The sequence below is a fragment of the Lipophrys pholis genome, assembly GCF_963383615.2.
Source record: "Lipophrys pholis genome assembly, chromosome: 9".
NCBI classification, from domain to species: Eukaryota; Metazoa; Chordata; class Actinopteri; order Blenniiformes; family Blenniidae; genus Lipophrys; species Lipophrys pholis.
This window is the reverse complement of record NC_137639.1, coordinates 24,633,878-24,652,736: the sequence shown is the minus strand read 5'-3', so window position 1 is coordinate 24,652,736 and position 18,859 is coordinate 24,633,878. Positions and strand designations below refer to the sequence as shown.

At 42.8% G+C, this 18,859-nt stretch overlaps 1 protein-coding gene across 1 annotated transcript; it reads right to left on the bottom strand.

Moving 5' to 3' along the window:
* Positions 1-2,347: 2,347 nt before the first annotated feature.
* LOC308114017 (transcriptional repressor scratch 1-like) lies at positions 2,348-7,455 on the bottom strand (the record flags this gene model as incomplete). Its single annotated transcript, XM_080470638.1, has 2 exons — positions 2,348-3,075; positions 7,341-7,455. 2 exons carry the CDS (start codon positions 7,453-7,455, stop codon positions 2,348-2,350), a joined length of 843 nt encoding a protein of 280 aa, XP_080326764.1.
* Positions 7,456-18,859: the final 11,404 nt, after the last annotated feature.

Below are 18,859 nucleotides of genomic sequence, written 5' to 3'. Positions count from 1 at the left end.
CCTGAGGAAGCACTGCAATTATCAAAATTTCCTTTGTCAAAGATTCACATCTGAATATTAAACCTTTATTTCTTTTTCCGTTGTAATGGCTTGGCTCAAGGTGCAGATTGTGTCTGCTCAGAAATGGCTCATCGGCAGGCACCCTGTGCTCGCATGTGTGGACATGTGTTTCTACACTGTGTTACGATGTGGACATACGTCTTGGCATGACAGAAAAACATAAATAAGCACTTAGATTTAGTGTAAGTCTGCGTGCTGTCAGTCTGTCTCCTGGGAAGCTCCATGAATCTGTAGAAAAAGGTTTTCTGAGCTGCAGAGAACTGGGTTCAGCGTCACCGGTATTGACCACCGAGATTGAAGGTTAAATCATCTATGGGGTCTGGGTTGATTAGAGTTAGCCTGTCTGAAGGTATATCACTCTTTAGAGTGAGCCTATGGTTGGCCTCGTGTGGATGAATGGGACCTACTGCAGAATAATCAGGACTCGCTTTTACATACCTACAGCGTGAGGCTGTAACAGTTAAGCTGCAATCAGACCCTACAGCGAAAGTGCATGCTGTTTCTGTGGCTCAGGAATGCATGCTTTATGGTTTGGAAGTGCACCATAAGGGTAGTTGAATAATGGATTGCAGTTAAAGCTGACCTCGGTACTGCTTCAACAATGCATCAAACTACCCCTTGGTTTTTCTGTTGGAAGTGCACTGTGGGTCAAGAATAACTTGTGTATGCGACCTCTCTTTTTTAGGGTTGCACTCATCTGATTGCAAAGATGTCCAATGTATGGCTGGTTTACCCCGTTCATTCAAATCAGAATAAATGTAGGAGGGGGTGTCTCAGGGCCATTTAAAGGTTTCTGTTGTTCCAATAGTCGACTGCATGACGTAGAAAATATATCTTAAACACTTTTGAGGAAGACTTTTACATCTTGTTTGCTTCAAATAAACCACTGAGTTTTAGTAAATGGACAATGATCCAGTCTGAGTACAATTCTGAAAGGCTTAATCCAAAGTGAGGCCTCTTCTGGTTCTTAATAACAGGTTTATTTATCCGCCGGATTTGATCCAGCACAGATCCGTCGCTAGTTATCCTGCAATAGGCCTCACACCCAGCAGGCAGCTGATCCCAGCCTCTCTAGTCTACATCCTACGTTAGTTCTACTCACTAAGAGGCAGGCAGTGCATAACAAGAGAGGAAAGACAGGACTTTTCTTTTTGTCACTCTAACACTACATTGGCATGTTCCCTGATGTCTGTAATATTAGTATTTTTCTGTTTATGACTATAGGTGAAGTAAAACATACCTGATTTTTAAACTGCTATACAGTAGTAGGTAATACTTCATAACTTCATCATAAAATACCATGCATTAGGTGATTATTGCTTTTAAAGAGTCCTATGGAGGCTCCAAGAGAAAAAATATTGCCCTCAGGTTTTATCTATAGGATTTTGGCAAAAATCATAAGCTTTTTATGATGTTGGCATAGGTTTCATTATTCATATTATTATTGTTTTTTTGCATGCAATAACGTTAATAATCATTTAAAAAAAAAAAAGATAAACAACGTAATAAGAAAAGAATATTACTCAAAAAAAGTGACATATGCTTTGGCCTGTAGTGGTAAAAAGAGGTTGGCAAATATCCTACATACATTAAAAAAAAATTATAATAAATTAAAGTGCAACAAACGCTTAAGTAAAAACATATAACACATTTTTTAAAAGGGAGAAAAAACAATAAATAAATAAATAAATAAATAAATACTGTTTTACCTCAGTAGTGGAGAGAATATGGTCACTTGGTGCAGCAGAGCATTATTATTATTATTATCATTATTACTACTATTATTATTACTACTATTATTCCCCCAATAACCAAAATCAGAATGAAAAAAGATTTCACTGCATGTCAGTGCAGGAAAGAAACTAGGAGCTATAGGCTTACTATTGTCTTTGTGGTCATCTTCATCATCAAAGTCCTTAATAGCGCGACGTCATAGAGTATCTAGATGCCAGGAGGAAGCCAAGTTAGTAATAACGTCTCTGTCCTGAACGGACAGAGGAAGAGGAGGTGAACAGTTTTTGAGGAAGTGCATGCGTCGATCAGTTAAATCCTTAAGTGGGCAAATCTCAAGGAGAAAAATTGTGCTATCTTCATCATATTCATCGTCACGAATAGGCTCCGAGGGAGGCGAGGTCGAAGGAGGGAGGCGGGGAGTGAGAAAGGGTGAGGAGGGAAAGCAAGGTCATTCTCTGACCAAAAATATATTGTTTGTGTCTGCAGTTCAGGTTGTAGGGATAATGGTAATTTATGTCTGCAGTTTCATCTGTTGTTTCATCTCAGCGGGGGGTCATGCATCGAGAGGGCTGAGCGGAGAGAAAGGGCCTTTGAAGCAGGCAGACTCGTAGTGCTTGTTCAGGTAACTTTTGAGCGCGAAGGTCTTGTTGCAGCGTTTACACTTGAAGTGCTTGAAGGCCGAGTGGGTCTGCATGTGAGCGCGCAGGTTCGAGCGGTCAGCGAAGGCTTTCCCACAGTGAGCGCACCCAAACGGTTTCTCCCCCGTGTGCGAGCGCATGTGACCCTGTAAAAGCCAGGGCCGACTGAACGCCTTCCCGCACACGTCACACTTGTGCTTGAGGTCGTGGGTGAGCAGGTGCATGGCCATGGCGGGCATGGACACGTACACCTTCCCGCAGGTGGGACATTTCTTTGCCAGCTTGCTGTCCAGCGACCGGTGTGTCTGTTTGTGCCGGCTCAGGTTGGAAGACGTGGCGTAGGTTTTGCCGCACTCGTTGCAGGTGTGCCTCTGGATGGTCCTGGGGCTGCCCAGAGATTTCCTCCTCGAGCGGCCGTCTGTGATGAAGAAGGCGTCAACTGTGTAACCCTCGCTCACTGCTGCGTCCCCGTTGATGTAGCCGTCCGTGATCTCCGAGCTGGGGCTGTCGGGAGACTCGGAGTCAGGAGCTCCGTAGTCGCTGTGGATGCCATCGTAGAGGGGATCTGGTGAGGGCACCTTGATGCCACTGTCACTCTCGCCATCGTACACCACCGGGCTGATGTAGTCACTGATGTAAGCAGCTGACGAAAGAGAAAAGAAAAGATAGGATCAGCATTAGCTTGAAAAACTGAAGAAGGAGCTGTTAGAAGTGTATTTTTTTTTTCAGCCCAGGGAATCAGAGATGAACAGAAGCGGATAAGTTGATAGGTAGTCAGGAACATAAAGCTAGTGGATTAACACTATCATGCAGCATAGTAGCAAAAACTCCCTCCCATCGGAGGAAGATCCATGGTTCATATACCTCAGGAAATGTGATGCGCATTCATTACTGCACAGGTTTGTTCAAGAGGACAAAGAGAAACGGACGAGAAGCACATAAGTTTGAATTACCATCATTAGCCACAGAAATGAGAAGCAGCTCATTTTTGTAAAGCGATGCAGTGTTGACCAGCAATAATCGGAACGAATGAGTGGCGTTGAAAGTACTTATTGACTGAAACAATCAACTATCTGGTGCTGCGCTACAGCTGGGCTTTCACAGCTGCATGGTGTTTTGTCTGCATCAGCATTGCACTTGAGTGCATTCAGTTTTGTGCATAATACACACGAGGCGACAATCGGCTGACATAAATATTACAGATATCTAATTCATTCAACCAGCGACTTATGTTCAGCTTGCTACCGTATTGTTTTGTGTATAAACAACGTTAAGCCCTCCACTAAGTGACAGGCGGTGCTGCACTGTATGTGTTAGGCAAACAAATTGTTTTCTTTCTTTAAAACTGAAGGAACATAAAACCACAGATGGCAACAAAGAAGGTGAAACATAAGGCTCCAGTAAGATCTAATCCTAGGCAAACTAATTTACATGGACTACTAAAGCATCGAAACCACGAGATCATCTGTGGTTATATGCACTATCTTGTATTTAGAAGCTTTGTAACAGGTGTCAGGTTTTTCATCTCAGTCGAAATTCGCTGGCGCTCGTTTTAATGAGCTACTACTTATCAGGTATGGAAAAACACACACCACAGTGACAGCTGCTGTCCTTCAGTGTCTGTACTGTAGGAATACTGCAGCAAACGTATTCCTATAAGTTCCCCTGTATACTCGGCAACACGTGGGATCGACTCTCAGCCAGTGAGACAGCACTGTAGCTGTTTTTAACAAGTTCAGAACAGATGTGAAAATCTGAGCATCTGTCTCCCCGTTACACACCTGTGGTCAGTCTGCAGCGCCACTCCAAAGATAATTCAGCAATATATATTTCTGCTCAGTCCTCAAAGGCTGCAGTTTAAACACTTCTTCCTGCAGAAGATGAATGCGCGCAGGCCGACCCTTAACTCGAGAAAGCTGATTTAGCGTGTGAAAATGAGCATCAGCACCACGGACAGATCCAGTGCAGTGCAGTGCAGTGCAGGTCGATGGCACTGTGACAGCAGGCCTGCTGCACCAGCTCAGTCAGTGCAGTGAAGGCAGCTATTTTTTTTTTTTTCTTCAGTATTGTCATACAGATCAGATGGTTGATGAAGTCAAGCTCAATGCAATGATTCTAACCCTTTCTAAAACTACACAGACGATACTGTGAATACAATGAGGTTTTCCTCGGCATGTGTGCATAAAGAGGAAAATATAGAATGAATGCAGTTTAAAAGTATATGCTGTTTATGACATTTAGAATAAGCACAAACATAGACATTCAGATTGAATTCACAGACTAAAGGATTTGTGAATCTACATGAGTCTGCTCAGATTTACTGATGAGTGCAGGTAACTTAAGTAACTGTTGATAGTGTGAGAGAAAAGGTTTGGTTTGATGATGTGAAATTTCCTCTTTTCCTGCAGCCAGCATTAATATTAGTTTGGTTCCATTTTTTCCATCATAATCTGCTTATTTAACACAGTTTGCTGAGCTATTCAACAAGATCCTAAGTATCTCCAGTGATGCAAAGTGAGAACTTGTATCATTGTCAATTATCACATAGTGTTTATTGCATGCATTCACATGCACTCCTTGAACAAGTTTGATTTCCCTTTTAATAATACAGTTATGATTTGCATCACTTAGGACCAATTGGCAACATTGGGTAGGTAATCACATTACATGTTTGCCTACACTTCATTCATATCTAATGTCTGTCTAACTTAAGAGGTGATATTTTCATTACCTCCTATCACTATACACAAATATTTCAAAAAGCACATAATGGAGAGGATTGGTGCGTTTAAATATTTTAGGGCCATTGTTCACTTTTGAGCTGTAAAATATGAGCGTGAAATTTCAAAACAAAAGCTTGTGATTATGATTGCGTGTTTTAAGGCGTTAGATATGGCTAGAAAATGAATGATTCCCTTTTTTTATACTCTAACTGCTCTTTGTTGTGTGTATCAGTGAAGTGCAAAAGCAACAAGCTCCATATGACACACACACATCTCTGTTTACATTGCAGCCACTTTAGAACTTCCAGCATCTGAACACATTGCACGCACGGTACACGGGTGGGACATCAATTATTCCAGAAAAGCCGGTGAGTCCAAGCAGAAAGTTGTCGGTGACGCGGCGCGCTGAGTGTTGCAGCGCGCAACAGCGCGCATGGAGCCACATGAAGCTGTTAACGTCACATGTTGGGTGCTGGAGACAAAAGGTGGTCGGGACAGGCTGCTGAGGCGGCAGATCGCGTGTCAGACCGAGCAAGGCTTGTTAACCTCCACATTATAAATACACCATTGACAGCCTTTTTTCTCTCTCTCTCTCTCTCTCGCTTTACGTGCGGAGAATCGCAGGCGTGGACCGCGCAGTGAATACACATGTTGGTGCGCAGCAGCCTGTCAGTGACACTGAGGTGGAAGCAATGCAGCGGGCTTCACCCATACAGCAGAAGAAAGAAAGAAAGAAAGAAAGAAAGAAAGAAAGAAAGAAAGAAAGAAAGAAAGAAAGAAAGAAAGAAGGGCTCTGGCTTCTCTCCCTGTAAAATGTGACGCACGCAGTTACAGGTTGTTCAGAGGACCACACACACCACCATGACTCATACTGTCTTTTCAGGATTAATATGCCTGAAGTGGGCTCTAATGATAAGAGAATAGCAACTGCATTTGTGCATATAAATGGTTTTCATTTACCTTCTTTTTTATATATATATATATATATGGGGCAATAATGCAGCCATGTGGCAGCCAGTGTCCTCGCACAAAGAAAACGTGTTTGTATACATTAGAAAAATAAAAAATCCAGACGAGAAACCATCATGCCAGATTTTTGCCAGCTCTGCAAAAATGGGACAAGCGCACCTGGACAGGAGCCGCAGAAAGAATCGGTGCGCAAAGACAGATGATCGCACTTGTGCGGCTCATTTTATATGCAATAAGAAAGAAAAAACACTACAGGGGACGGGTGTGGATGTGTTTTCACATGTTTTTTGTCCACGTGAATTCGTGCTGCAGCCCCATGCTCTGTTGGATATTGCACAGTTTAAAAAGATCACAGTGCAACAATGCATGTTCGTATATTTCAACATCTGAGAAGTATGGGGGGTAAAGCACATCCACATGAACACACCTAACTTCCACTGAGATTAGTCTCTTCAGAAAACCAAGTGAAAGTCAGCGAAATCCACGTCTTTTAACCCCACTTATCATGCTTTGGAGAGGGGAAAGTCCCCGTCCAGTACAGGAGCGACAATCGATGGAACATGGGACGCGCGTGATTTAGCTGATTTCACAAATGACCTTTCCGCTTCAGTCACCTCAGACAGCCCCTTAAATCAAGCCTGATTCATCCGGTAAGTAAAGTCTGGCAAGACGCTCAGTGTATTAGTTCTCCAGATTGACGGTTTCAGCGTCAGTCTGCGCTCTTGTAGTCCTCTGAAGTGCACACACAGCTCTTACAGCCTCGTGTGATGGGTCTGATTACTGGTTTCAAGCTTCTATTATCTATGATGAAGGTCATAATTATATTAAGTTGCCTTGTGATCCGAGTTTAGACTCGTATGCCTCCAATTTCTAAGTTTCGGGTGTAGAAAGCTGGATTGAGGAAGAAAATCTTGCAGGATATTTATACTGGGCGATGCCACGTGAGGGAGGGGGGGAAAGCAACAGTTGAATCAGGTCATGCTCGCTGTTGACGCACTATGAGTTCACATGTTGAATTTTATACAGCAACAATCCACAGAAAGGGAATCCCTTCAGGCCACAACAGGTAAATCTGCCTGCTCGTTTCATACATGCAGCCTTGTGTGAGAAGCAGCTCGTCATCCTCCTCCTCCTCCTCCTCTTCCTCCTCCTCAGTGGGATCGATTTGTTTGTGAGACACCTGTTAGTGCCGGGCTGTGTGGGCAGGCTGACCTACCTTTGTCATGCAGCCGCAGGCTGAGGTCTGTCCTGTGCCGGTAGGCGTTCTCCAGATCCGCCGCGGTGGAGAAATCATCGAGTTTCACCTTTTTCACCAGGAAAGACCTTGGCATGGTGGTGAGACGCCGACACACACACAAACACACGCACACACACACACACACACACACACACACACACACACACACACACACACACACACACACACACACACACACACACACACACACACACACACAAGCGCGCTCACAAACACAGCAACACACACTCGCAAACACAGCCGATGTCCGACGGCTTGGCCAGCGTGGTGACTCGGGACTGTCTTCAGATTGATTCCAGGTTTATTTTATTCTCTCCCGGCTCTGAGCTCCAGCCTGGCCGGCTGCCTGTCCTCTGTCTGCCCGCGTTAGTCCTCTCGAGCACACGGCGGAGGAGAAATGCAACTTCAGCACCGGACAGCTCCCTCCTGAGGGGCGGGGGGCGCCGCGAGACTCCCCGCAGAGCACGGGCCTCTTCACCGGAGGAGGAAGAAGAGGAAGAGGAAGAAGAGGAGGAGGGAGGGATGTGAAGAAATTAAGAGGGGGGAAAAAATGAAAGGAGGATTTTGGAAGCTTTTCAGAAAAGAAGAAAAAAATATATGTCGGACGTCTTGTCCTCCCCTTTTTTGGCAGCAAAAAATAGTCCTGTTTAGTCCTGTTAACGAAGCTGAGGTCCGTAGAAAATAAAAATATAACTCCTCCGCGGACTGATGGATCAACAGCGTCCCCTCTTTCTCTATCTGATCTCTCTCTCTCTCTCTCTCTCTCTCTCTCTCTCTCTCTCTCTCTCTCTCTCTCTCTCTCTGTTCCCTCCTCTCTTTCTGCAGCCTGCAGCCTCCGCGAGCTGTTCCCGTGAGTGTGGCGTCTCGCGATCAGCTGTTGGCTTTTATATGAGAGAGAGAGAGAGAGAGAGAGAGCGATAGGGAGAGAGAGAGAGAGAGAATGGAGGGATGGATAGACACATGGGTAGAAGGAGTGCTTAATTTAATCCATCCCACATCCCCGGGGAGCGGCGACTGGCCCGGATGATTTATTGAAGCTGTTATCACCCCCTCTCTCTCTTTCTTTCTGTCTTTCATTCTCCTTCCCCATGCTTTCCCTCCTTTCTCTTCATTTTTAGTGTGTGTGTGTGTGTGTGTGTGTGTGTGTGTGTGTGTGTGTGTGTGTGTGTGTGTGTGTGTGTGTGTGTGTGTGTGTGTGTGTGTGTGTGTGAGAGAGAGAGAGAGAGAGAAGTGAGACGCCATGTTTTGGAGAGATAAGAATGGAAATTATTGTTTTGTGTGTGTGTGTGTGTGTGTGTGTGTGTGTGTGTGTGTGTGTGTGTGTGTGTGTGTTTGAGCACTCATCGATTTGATTCAGCTATCGCAGTTTGTTACTTGAATTTTAAATATTGTCCCATTGTGCTTGGTTTTTGGGAGTCCCCCCCACCCCCCCACCCCCCCCCCCACCCCCCCCACCCCCCACCTTCCTCCAAAGCATATTCTGTCTTTGCTTTTTCCCGATGACATGAATTTTATGGGGGGATATTAACTAGCATGCTGAGAGCCTGGTAATTATCATTAATGTGGCCCCAAAGGCAAATGGGTGTAGACCAAATGGAGTGTTTTACTGTGACTACCAGATTAATACGAAGGTAGAGTAATATATGCTCCAGGGTCACACCGGGTTCACTGATGAGTTTTACCGCAAGATGCCCATGTTATGTAATACTAACAAAGATAATCTGATAGATTATTGAATCATCCTCAGTTTGACCTTTTGTGTTAGTCCACGGTAGTCCCTCAATCTAATTGACTGCATATCACTTTGGTATGACTTCAAACAAAGTTGGAAAATATGTTTGTTTGAAATCATCACTGCACTGTAAAGAAAGAAAAAATGTTGTCATGTCTTATTAGATGTAGAAACTTAATTTGAGCATGGCCCAGAAGTCCAGGCGGTGAGTTTGCGACTGGAAATTCACTGGTTTTAATCCCACTGAAGCTCAACTCAGTCTGCATCAGGACGGCATCCAGCGTGAATTCAAACATGCTGATCCTGGAATCTTTTAGACAAACTGAAGTGGAAGTGAATGAATGAATGAATGAATGAATGAATGAATGAATGGATGGTGGTTCAGTCCAGAACAAGAGTCAAATCCACACCCACAAATCTTGGTTTACAACTTTTGATGAGGATTTAAACTTCCAAATGCTAATTTAAAAAAGACATCCAGTTCTGTTACGACACGTCTCAAAAACATTTATCCAGATTACTAATCCACACATATTCTCAAGATTGAACCACTTCACTGTACAGAGGGCAGCTTGTTGGCGAATCATTGGTTCTAACTCACAACATGACAGAACTCCAGCCAGCAGACTTTCTGTGTCTTTTACGGTTGACTTTAAGATTTACCTGATTACTTCGAAAGCTCAGCCCGTATCTCAGAGATACTGACTCCTTACGAGCCTGTGATCAGTTTTAGCTCCTCAGGTGGGACGTTTATGTTTGTTAAGGAGTCGAGAATGAGAACCAACTGTTCTCTGTCGGAGGCCATCAGCTTTGGGACAATGTGCCGAAGGAGACGAGGCCCACAGAATCCGTCTGATCACTGCTTAACACTGTCGACTTGCATTCATCTCATGTTGTTTCAATATTCTCTCTCCATCCTTCCAGGGAAAAGCAGCTTTTAGTTAAATTTTCAATTGTCAGCTTTGCTGATGATATATTCTTCTATTCGTATAAATACACGGATGATCTCTTTCGGTCTGACAGATATGGACAAACATCGGAGACGTGAAGTTTAAGCGGCAGCTTGAGGATGAGTTGAAAAGGGAGGAACTCATGTTTAGTGGTGATGGAGGGTGATAACGATACGGAGCAAAACAACAGAGGTGTTAGCGTCATTTAAACTTGATGCATGGAGTTCCAGAGGCACACATCAATGAGGTTCAAGTAGAAGTCAGTGTATGAGATGTTTTTTTCTGATTGCAGGTCATGTGATCAACATAATAAGTGTGTCCGTTGTTTTTGACTTGTGTGTGTGTGTGTGTGTGTGTGTGTGTGTGTGTGTGTGTGTGTGTGTGTGTGTGTGTGTGTGTGTGTGTGTGTGTGTGTGTGTGTGTGTGTGTGTGTGTGTGTGTGTGTGTGTGTGTGTGTGTGTGTGTGTGTGTGTGTGTGTTGCTACGAGTCCATCTGTTGTCCTTAATCAGGGGAAGAGCAGATGAGTTCCGTCACCTGGAGACTGGCTCAGGGTGGTCCAATTAAACACACACAACTGGCTTAACATGCACACACACACACACACACACACACACACACACACACACACACACACACACACACACACACACACACACACACACACACACACACACACAGTACACAACCACCTCTACAACAACTGTCAGTCGACTGAAATAACCTACAATATTAACAACATATTTCATCATCATTAGAGGCCATGTGGGTACACACACACACACACACACACACACACACACAGCCTAACAGACACAGAAGGACTCAAATAAACATGCACTCATGTACACACAAACTTCACACTCATTCACATAGAAAAAGACACACACACACACACACAGAAATGTAAACTGATTCCGAGCAATGTGTTCACACAGAATTTCACAAAGATCTAAAGATTGAGGGGTTTTTTCTCCTTTATTTACATCCCACATGTTCCGAATGACTCTTAAGTGGATCTTCAAAAACTGCCGTACCAAAAGTGACAGCGAGCCGTTCCCCGTGTCACCGGCAGACTGAGGACGTGAGAGTAATTTCCAAAGATAAAAGTGACAGTATTTCACTGCAGCGCACATGAGTGTAAATATCAGCCAAAAGTAGAAAGCTCTAGGTGTTCACTGGATGGTGTCATCCTCACACCTCACTAACAGCTCCTCGCGTTATTTTTGGGAGGAGAGAAGAAGTTTTCATTCTGTCAGGAAAGCTCCTGAGAAAAATTCTTCCCTAAAATGATGTCAAGACACTAAATCAAGCTTATGTTTTTTTTACTTGGCCCATCGGAGTTTTGGCAACGCATTATTTATTTGAATTGAATCAACTGTTTTGTTCCTATGCTGCTGTACACGATTTGGCATGGTTGCTTTCGCATCTAACTAGACAATTGCAAAAACTTCCAAGAAGCAAAGAAATAGAGATTTATGCCCAGATTCTAGTATGATCCATCCAATCACAGATAATTCGGGATGTCCCATCCAGATCAGTAGATATCGGATCGGGGCCGATATTGGTGATTTGTGTGTGATCGGGAATCGGCAAATCCAGCCGATCACCCTGCCGATCTAAAAAAAATAACAAAAAATACTTTTTCACGTCAGCTGCCGTAAAGCGAGCCCCGTTTGCGACCTTCCATAAACTGACGTTCGCAACGTCACCTAATAACCACAACAATCACGGACTACAAGCTCCGGTCGAGCTGCAGAAGCTAGATGCAGGCGGAGCGGGGCCACAGAGCAATAAATCTAGAGTTATATATAGTGGTTTATGTGCTTTTGTGCAGGAGTCTACTTCTAAATTTCTATGTGGTCTGTTGTGTTTGGTGAGTCACAGCGCCCCTATAGGCGTGACATGTGTCCTACATGCCCTGAAGCCTCGTGTTGAGCCATGTTCTTAGTGATTTATTTGGCACAAACTCCAGGTGAAGTTGTTTAAGTTAACATAAATAAGAGATACAAGACTGCAGAGTGTAATTGGGTTGTAGTTGTTATGAATGAATCAAGTTTAAATAAGTTCTAAAGTCATTCTGAGAAGAATTTTGATTCAATAAGTGAGTTTTACAATAATTTCCAGCTGAACAAATCTTCTGCCAATAGTGCTTTTAGCTTCAGACATCTTAGTTGCTCAAAAAATAGACTATTGAGTATCTTTGCAATAGCTATGTAAGTGTCGGATCGGGAAAGAATCGGTATCGGCCGATACTCAATTCTGAAAAATCGGATCGGTATCGGTGGCCAAAAAGTGTGATTGGGACATCCCTACAGATAATATTCACTTACATGATCACATGTGAGCTTCAATGTCAGTAATATTGAATAACTGTCAAAGATTGAAAGTTATTTATGATAAATGGGCAGTGAGAGTCACTCGTTTCACATTTTCTGAAATAAAATCATCAATCCAGTCATTTCAGTCATATCGGGGTTGAAGAAGCACTTTAAAAAGTTGTCACAGAACACATTGTTTATTTCCTTATTCAACCCCGAAACCGAGCACAGCAGCCTATTTTCAAACTGTGAGAGAAAAACAAAGCTCTCTGTGCACAGAGAGAACCAGCAAATTCCTCATAGAAAGGCCCCCATCTCAGCTCAGATTAGACATGATGTAATATTTTATTTGATTATGTAAATCTTAAGTTATGTTAACATTTCATTGATGTTAAGACTTTAGCAATTATGACCAAACCGTTCACATAGAATTAAAATTGACAAATCATTAGAAAGGAGAAATATTCTCAGTCTTTTTCGTGTCCAATCCAAACTTCAGAATGAAACTCATCTGACAAGGCAGATTTCTCCGACTATGTAGCTCCCCGGATGAATGTATCACCGTGCTTAAAAATGCATGAACGAAATGCAAAAGGAATTACGTAACCTCGGAAAATGTTTTATTTAACTAAAAAAAAAAAAAAAAAAAAAAGTGAGTGAGTGAGTTCAGCCAATATGTACAGAACGAACCCGTCTCCGTTGTGTCCTCCTTTTTTATCTGGTGGAGACGCAAGCTGCAGACACCAACAAGGCTTTTGGGCCAAATCAGACTTTTCAGGAAAAAGAAATACAAGCGACTTCTTTTGATTGACGTAACACACTTTGTGTGTGCGAGAAGTGTTGCAGGACCATGTGTGTGTTTGTGTTTGTGTGTGTGTGTGTGTCGGGCCTGAGGTTAGCCATGATAGATGTCCTGTTTGGTTTAATTGATGTGGCTCTCACATGGAAGGCCGACACCGGTGTTGTACTCCAAACACAGAGCCGCTGCCCAGCTGCTCTGCGAACATTTGCGAGAGCATGCGCGTAGGTGGATGTGGGTGTGTGTGTGTGTGTGTGTGTGTGTGTGTGTGTGTGCATGGTGGTGGCGGTGGTGGTGGTGGGGGCAGCATGTGACAGGCCGGCAGCTGCTGCAGGTTCTGCTGTTTCCTACCCCCGGTTTCACACATGAACTTGCACATGCAAATGGACTGCATATGACTGGAGTAAAATGTTAATGCTTCAGAGTTGTGACTCATTCTGAGTCTAACCAACCAACCACACGTAAAGCCTGTGAAGCCTTACGATCCAAGAGCTGTAGCGCTTGTAGCGCCAAAGTGGATAAATCAAAAGAACTGTTGTTTTGGGGTTTTTATTTAAATGTCACAAGAAAAATGTTGACGGAATAATTTAAAGCCACAGTCTTGTTAATGAAAAGGCGGTTAATATATTTTAGTGTGTGATTAATGAGTAAGTAGGGAAGGTGTAGCTGTGTTTGGCAGCTTAATTTCATCAAGATCACCAAAAGTATAAATATTTTTTGATCTCTCTCTCTCTCTCTCTCTCTCTCTATCTGTGTCTCTTTGCCTCTCGTTCCGTCTTTTCTGAAGGTGAGCCTCTGTTCTGTCCTAAAGCTGCTCTGTCGCAGTAACGCTAAATATTGCTGAGCAGCTCTTCTCATCAGGCACACACACACACACACACACACACACACACACACACACACACACACACACACACACACACACACACACACACACACACACACTTGCAGACACACGCAGAAGTGCTGGGCTAGGGGAGAAATGTGGCCTGTTTCTTTGCAGTTTTTGATGACTCCCGCTGTACTGGCGAAACAGAATGCAGCGTACATTAGCACAGGATAGAGTGTCCCAAAACAGAGCAGAGGAGAGTTAGTCCAATCTTCCTTTACCACATGATGATCTGTGACTGTGACGTTTTTATTTGAGTCTCCTCTTCGAAGGTGAAGGGGAAAAAAACAACAACACCTGATCTAGTGGGTGTAACTATAAGTGAATATAACTGAAAATGTTTTCTTGTCTTATAGAATTCTGAAACTTTTGGTTTCCTTGCTGTGAGTTCTGCCACAGTGAGACAATTAATTTGTCCAAGCTATTGATATCTGCCTTTCAGGATCCCCCTAATTAACACTGCATATCTGGTTTGTTTAATCTGAAGCCAAACAAAGTCAAGTTGCTGCAGGGGTTACAGTATGTGTGGGACTTTCTTTTTCTTTGATGCAGTTCGAACCTCTACAGATTGACTTGCACCTGGCAGAGGAACAGACGTGATCATAAATCCCCCGAAACTGCTCATTTTCACAGTTTTTTTTTTCAAATTAACACTTTGTTTTTTGTAACAATTAAATAAACTAGATTTGTTAATTAATGACCTTTGAGGCACCTGTGGGGTTTGTTTGGTTTTTTTTTAACCTTTGGATGAACACATGCGAGTTGCTTTGCCCTCGGGTCTGTGTGTTAAAGTTAATTGGCTGCTCGCTGGGAATTTTGTGTAAACTTAAACACAAAAGAGTTTTAATTGATTTTCTAAGAAGGACCAAATGTGTATTTACCGTGATAAATATTGATTCTTTTAAGAAAACACATGTTTAATTGTGTTTTTGCCAAAGTGATGCGAGGATGTGTGTTCATGAGTAAACGTCCCACGTCCCAATGGGAAAAACTCATTTGATTGTGATCAATGTTATTGTCCAATGATGGCTTTATTTTACAAAACACCAAAGTTCTGCATACTTACGTATACGTATGAAAAACATAATATCTGCTTATATTTGTGAATTAATGCTATAATGTTATAAGGACTTTTTTTTTCTACAGAAAAGTTATCCAGTAGGTAGGGGAAAGAGAGTTCTTGTCCACACTGTTACATACCTCCCTGTTTCCTTTCAGCTCCTGGTCGTCTTGCTCCCTCAGCAGGTTGCACACCTGAGTGCAGCTTGTTGTTGTCAGGTAGAGGAGTGGTTGGTCTGGAGTGGCATAATGCTTGGGTCTTATGTTAAACTTATTTGATGGGATCATTAAGTTCATTTACACGGATTTAAGAAAAGAAGATGAGATGAGAAATACTGAAGCTCCTGGATGAAAATCAGATTGAGGGTCTGTTTACATGTTTTCGAGTGCAAACAGGAAACTTTTGCTGCATTCTGGGTGTTGACAAATCTTTTAAAGCGGCTCCCCGGGAGGAACTTTTTGAAAATGTGTCGAGTCTTTCTCTGTGTCACCGTTGTAAAACGCAACTTTTCTGAAACGTGCAGGCGTAGTAAATAGTTCTTCTGCTCGTGTGTGTGTGTGTGTGTGTGTGTGTGTGTGTGTGTGTGTGTGTGTGTGTGTGTGTGTGTGTGTGTGTGTGTGTGTGTGTGTGTGTGTGTGTGGTTTCATTTCTAAATCAACCAAACAGCGCCAACTTGTGGTCTGGCATTCTAACGGCATCATTTTCAGTGTCTCTGCTGTTTCTGTGTAAACGGACATTGTTTTCATGACGTTGCCATATTGATGTGAAACGTTCCTCAAACACCAAAGCAAAAATGAAACGTTTTCACTTAAAACGTTGTCGTGTAAATGGAGCCTCGCATGTTACTTTGCAGAAACAAAATTTGGAATGAGTGGAGGCAGCTACAATGTCTATGAAACTATTTTGCAAAACAAAACAAACATGTTTAGAATTCAAGCAACACGTTTGAGGAGTTCTGTAAAATACATTGAATATAGGTGTAATGGTCAGCCCCTCAACTCACAGCAAGAGGATGTTGATTCAGTTTGCATGTTCTCCCTGTGAAAGCATGGCTTGTTTTTTCTAGTAACGTTCGCTGAGACATGTTTAAATTAGCTGGTGACTCTGCTGCATTACCCTTACGTGTGAGAGTAAATGTGAGTGGATGAAACATTTATCCTCCCTGTGTTGGGTGTACTCTGTCTCTCAGCGATTGTCAAATGGGATTGGCTGCAGCTCCTTATGACATACCTGAAACAAAGAGAGCTGAGAATATGGATGAATGGACGTCAAAGTTCAATTCAATTCAATTCAACTTTATTGATATGGCACCACATACAACACAGTCATTTCCACGTGCTTTTAACAGAGAGGAACCCAACAAATTGTTAGAACGTTCAACAAGTGAAGTGTAGATTTATTTCAATCATCCTAATTACATGTTAGAGTTTCTTTGAACAGAAAAACTAACACAATTGTACCCGTATGTACTGCCGGTTAGGTGTGTGTTAATGGAGGAATTAGGGACTCGGTGAACTGTTTACGTACGAACAATGCATAACATGGCAGTACATGTACATTATATTGCAATCAGGTTAACATCGACAGACGAATATATAGTAACGGTTGTTAGAAACTGTAATTGTTGTCAACGATTGTCTCAGAGAACAAAATGCATACGAATACTGTTAGTTACTTTCTCAATCATTGGTCATAACGGCTATATATAATGTACTTTATACTTTAAAAGATTATTTTAGACAAAATATATCACTTGTTGTTGTGATGTTTCTAGTAAATAAACAAATGATTTCACAGTTGGAAATGTAAAGGTGAACCTCCGTGGCGTTTATTTCTTTGCGAGGAGATAAACTATACATACCCTCAACTAAAACAGCACATAGAAACTGCCGGAGGACTTCCTCTTTCTCTGTGTATTTCCCTAAACTCCCACTGACCCACAATGCCATTGTGAGAGATATTTCTCTTCCTCTCTCCATCTTGGGGTAATTGTGTGAATCGGGAGAGAGATTGCATTTAGCCAGACAGCTGAGTGGCGAGCTGGCAGGGTAACAAATGGCCTGATAACCAGCACTACTCTGATACCGCTCAACGCAAAAAATAAGAACAAAAAAAAAAAAATCATTACCTGCCCGCGACAGGCCCATCCTGCGATGTCACATGTGATAAAGAGATACATATTTCGGAAACACGGGCCAGGAAGGAGGGAAAGAAAAATGGAAGAATGGATGAGAATCACAATGATGACATAAGTAAAACAGTTGTGACAATGTTTTCGGTGAGTGGTTTATTTCCTGCACAGATTTTTTATTTTCATTGGTTTAATGTTTAAGAGCAGAGAGATGGTGGATGATGAACCAATGAATCAATGAAGTAGTGAGGTGACATATATCTCTGTTTCTAATCAGAGATACTGTTTGTGAGAAGCATCACAAACAGTAAGATAGCACAGGATTTTTAAATGATGTTGCTTGATGTCCACTGATTGCACTTTAGTGACAAGTTCAAGCACAGCGAGCAAATAATCAAATACTATGTGGAAATGAATTGTACCAGCAGATGTAAAGTCTCCATAGAGTGTGCAAATGCAGGGTTTGGCTTTGAAACGGACATGACTTATTTAGCTTGTATTCATGTCCAGTACAAAGGCAGTATCAGGTTGATGTTTTTAGGATTTGTTTGTTCCAGGATGAACTCACGGAACAACAAAGCGCAAGTGTGTTTGTGCGGCAGCCAACATTTTGTGTCAGACGAGAGCTGCTCTGTCAGCAGCACAAGACTAATAACTAAAAACAACTAAAAATAGGTTTCAAATGAAACATATTCTGAAGTAACTATAACCTCCATTTGCTTTGATAACCATGGATAAAAGGGCCGTTTGTATAATCTCTCTATAGATCTATGTGTATGAGCTCAAGTACGCCACAAAGGTCCCATTCTGATTTTAAAATGAAGCTGAACTGACAAGAGTGAAACTTACACGGACACATTACAGCTTTCATAACGGTTTTGCATGCATTTTATTCGTCTTGCACAAGTATACGTGTACAACATACAGAACATGTTCCTAAAGAAGTGACCTCTGCAACACGGAGGCAATAATCATGGCAGCACAACAACAGGAAGTAAGCAGAAGGGACACAAGGCTGCGCTGATGCTCCAGAGACGGTCCACTGCCCAGTGCGAACTATAAGTCCTTAAATCCCGGCGGGACGTCCTCGCCGAAGGTGGTTGAGAACAACAGGGCTGAGCTCCTGTGGGACTCCAGCCTCCCGAACTGACAAACAGCTGCTGGCCAACCAGCCGGACATTGCGGTGGTTGACCAACAACAGAAGAGGGCAGTAGCGATGGATGTGGCAGCACCAGCTGAGAGCAACATCAGAAAGAAGGAACGCAGCGGTACAGAGGGTTGAAGGAACAGCTGGGGCAGAAGCGGAGGGTTAAAGCTGACGTGGTTCCCTCGTAGTAGAAGGAGCATTCCGGGTGGTGAATCCCAAACTAGGAGATTGACGGCAGCAGAGCCCCGGAACGACATCTGAAGCCTCAGTCCAGAACGAGGAACAACTATTCTTGCAAGGCTTTTGTCACCACATGACTCAGTTTAAAGTTTTCCACTGAAAAAAAATTATTATTTGATTGATGATTATCGAAAAATGTAAAACTATATAAAACTGGCCTTATATCACAATTTTATAGTCATTTTGTCGCAGGTTTTTATTGCAGTTGA